Source organism: Phaethon lepturus, unplaced genomic scaffold, assembly GCF_000687285.1.
Source record: "Phaethon lepturus isolate BGI_N335 unplaced genomic scaffold, ASM68728v1 scaffold28280, whole genome shotgun sequence".
NCBI lineage: Eukaryota > Metazoa > Chordata > Aves > Phaethontiformes > Phaethontidae > Phaethon > Phaethon lepturus.
The window spans coordinates 11,467-14,824 of NW_010513024.1; the positions used below are offsets into that span (position 1 = coordinate 11,467).

General features: G+C 58.9%; 1 protein-coding gene across 1 annotated transcript in view; it reads left to right on the forward strand.

The window, feature by feature from the left end:
- C2CD2L (C2CD2-like) overlaps positions 1 to 3,358 on the forward strand; it is an 11,464-nt gene that overhangs the window by 4,821 nt on the left and 3,285 nt on the right. The window contains exons 6-11 of the mRNA XM_010289057.1: positions 310 to 427; positions 587 to 692; positions 1,244 to 1,308; positions 1,917 to 2,044; positions 2,343 to 2,514; positions 3,263 to 3,343. Of these exons, the coding sequence (XP_010287359.1) occupies positions 310 to 427; positions 587 to 692; positions 1,244 to 1,308; positions 1,917 to 2,044; positions 2,343 to 2,514; positions 3,263 to 3,343 (670 nt within the window). The remainder of the gene's footprint in view (positions 1 to 309; positions 428 to 586; positions 693 to 1,243; positions 1,309 to 1,916; positions 2,045 to 2,342; positions 2,515 to 3,262; positions 3,344 to 3,358) is intronic.

Genomic DNA, 3,358 nt, shown 5'->3' on the forward strand with positions numbered 1-3,358 from the left:
GTCAGCCTTTACGGGCACAGAATGGGCTGTGGCTTGTCATCTTCGGTTGTCCGTCTCGTGGCCAGCAAGCTCATTGTCGTCTGTCTCTCTTCCCGTCTGCCTTAAGTTTCCCATCTGAAATAACACAGGGGCCCGCCGGAGGTCGGTATCTTGGGGAACCCGCAGCACCTCTCAATGGCCCTGTGGGTGTTCCGCTATGTTGGCATGAGGAGCTACTTAATAGATGTGAGGACGAACGTCTCGCCTCTCGCCGCTGTCTGTTGGCGAGAAGATGATAAAGACGTCTGTCTCACTCTCGTCATTCCTCAGATACCTGGCAATAAGGTGACTCGAGAGTCCCCGTCTAGAGTAGCAGCGGCCCCTCTGGGTTCTAAGCTGTTGCTCCGGAATCTTCGAGTGCTGAACTTGGGCTGCCAGGGGAAGGGAGGTAAGTGTGAAAGCATCGCTGATCCGCAGGGGCGAGCGCGCTGGCGGTGACATTGGAGGGAACGGATGTTTTGGGTGGGTTTGAACGGAAAAGAGGGGCACACGTCTGCCGAGCTGCTGCCTCGTGTTGATGAGCGCATGCTCCGTCCCTCTTTTGCAGGAGTCGGGGAGATATGCTGCGTGGCGGAGCTGGACAGCCCCCCGCAGCAGAAGCGGACGAGACCAGTGACGGCTGGCGGAATGGAGTGGAACGAGGAGCTCTTTCTGTGAGTGTCCGTCCTCCTTCTGGCCGGCACCACGCAAGCGTCTCGGGGTGCCGTTACCGTGCCGCGGTAACAGATGCGGATGGCGTGGAGGTGGGCTCTGCGCCGAGGGACGGCGGCGTGTGTGCTGCCTGTGTTCCGGGCTACCGATTCTGGCGATCGGCCCCGGCTCACGTATGTATTTCCCGCTTCCCGGGACACTCCGTGTTTTAACCGGACGGGCAGAAGCGCTGATCATGGGTGGCATGCGGGAGCGGCAGGTGCGGAAGGCCTGGATCGTAAATCTCGGCCTTCCTGACAGATCGCCCTCTCGACTTCCCCTGGCAGCGTATGCAGCCCAGTGGCGTGCATGCACCAGAGCTCCCCTCCGCTGTGTAGCTCACCGTCCCTCGTCGCGTCCTCCAAAGCGGCGTGTGCATAGCAGAGCTTTGGAAAAGGTGACGAGGCATGGGAGGTTTGAGGGAGGGAAGATACGGAACGGGCTCGTTTGCTCTGTGGCCGTTTTGCAAAGGTCGCCTAATACCGGCCTGTGTTTTTCTTTCTCTCCCCAACAGGGAATTGGGACCTAGCAGTAAAGAGCTGAAGCTACGGGTGTTGGGCAACGGTGACGGAGGGGCAAGTGAGTATGGGTAGCCATAAGATGGATTGTAAGATGGGGAGACAAAAATGCCCAAGGGGTACCTGCTGCGCTTTGAGCCTGCGGTATTTTCGTGTCGGCACGATGCGTGACAAACTCTGCGAAGGATTTTTCACATCTGATTTTACGTGACGAGCCTCTGACCGCGTGAAGTAACTCTGTAGTCTGTTCTTGGTGAAGCGCTCTTACTCTTGCCGTTTTGGTACCCGGGAGGTTCCCGGGGCCCACCCGTCTCCACTCTGAAGTGGGGGGAGGGACACGAGGGTTTGCCCCTGTGTATTGGAATAACGTCACAGCGGGCTCTTAATTCTGCTCTTCTTTTGTACTCAGCTGGGGATTAACCGCAGCACCTATTTTTCACGGAGGCCGCACAACGGCCGCCTCTTTGAGGGAGTCAATTTCTGGATAGGTAAAGAGGAGTGGAGGAGCGCCGCCCACCACCTCCCTGCCTCGAACCTGGGAGCTACTGGAGTCACGGGGATGCACTTCGATGGCCCGTGGGACCGCTTCCCAAAAGCGGGGGTTGCCCAGGCGACATTTGAGGCGCCGAGGTCATGCAGCGTGTTTTGTTTTCCTGTTCCTTCTCGCAGACGTGCTGCTGGCACACGCCACGCTTTTGCTTGACTCTTTGGGCAAACGGCCGTCTGGGAGACAGGTCTGCTCGCTGGCCCCAGGAGCTGGGCAGTCACTGGCGGCTGAAGCTACCGTTATGTTGGAGGTGAGCTCACGACTCTTGTAAGCTCACTGCAAACGCGCGCTCCGGAAGCATTCGTGACGCGAGCCTCTAAGCCGGAAACGAGCACGATTCGGCCTGGGCTTGTTGAAGGGGACTGGTGGACCCTGAGGCCGAGGAGGGGCATTGCCTGGCCCGTGATGCCCGAGCCTCCCTTGGTTTGACCGACGTTGTAGTGGGGATGGCTCCTCGGTGCCCGGAGTGGTAGCTTTTGTCACCCGCACGCCTGCCTTTTCGTCCAGGAGGAGGAGAGCCTCTCTGAGTTGTGCTTTACTCTTTGTAGCTGCAATTCCAGGAGTCTTCCGCATCTTTGAATGCTCAGCACGCCACATCTCTGCGAACCAGCATCACCCCCACTAAGAAGGTGGAGATGGACCGCACCATCATGCCTGATGGCACCATCGTGACTACTGTCACCACGATTCAGTCCCGGCCCAAGGCGGACTGCAAACTGGGTGAGGCTGCCCTGCAATGAGCGTCTCATACGCGTGGCCGTCACGGGGGTGCAGACTCGGCTGTGATATTCCTGAGGACTCTCACGCGGGCGGTAGTGGAACCGTTCGGCTGTCGTACGTTGCAGTCGTTGTGGGCTCGCGACAATGTCTCGCGGCGCTTTTGGCTTCCTGGTTAGAACGTGAGTGTCATCGCCGTTCCCCTGGCATCTCGTGGCTGGCTGGAGACTCGTGCGTAGCCTCGGGGGAGGGAATTGATGCAGCCCTGCATTTGGGGGGCAACGGGAGGTCCCCACTCTCACACGTGTGCCGTCGTGTAACCTCTGCGTGATGTTGGGGCTGAGCGTGTTGCCGCTCCTCTATTTTCTTTGCGGCTAAAAAACTTAAGCTGTATGTACCGACGCGAAGCCAAAAGCGTGTTGACCTTGCTTGCCAGTGGTTGTCGCTGCTTGCGTTCTGACATCCTGACGAATGCGGTGCTGGATATTCCGTGAAGCGGGGCCGGGAAACGGCACGAGCGGGTCCTGTGATGGGGCTGCTCTGCGCGTCTCTTACCGACAGGCTTCTCGGGGCTTTGTTGCCACCAAGCCTCACGGAGCCAGCCTCCGCAGGCCCTCTGCGTGCACTTGAGGCTTTTTGGGGGTGGGGTGTGCGCAGGGGGCCGCGAGACAGTCGCAAAGTTGCCTGAGTTTTGTCTCCACTTAATGGTGTCTCTGTGTCTCTGTGTCTCTGCCTCTCTTTCGCCATGAAGACTCGCCATCGAGGTCGCCTTCCAAGGTGGAAGTGACTGAAAAGAAGACAACGGTGCTTTTGGAGAGCGGCTGGCCTCGCGGTCCCCTGGCCACGG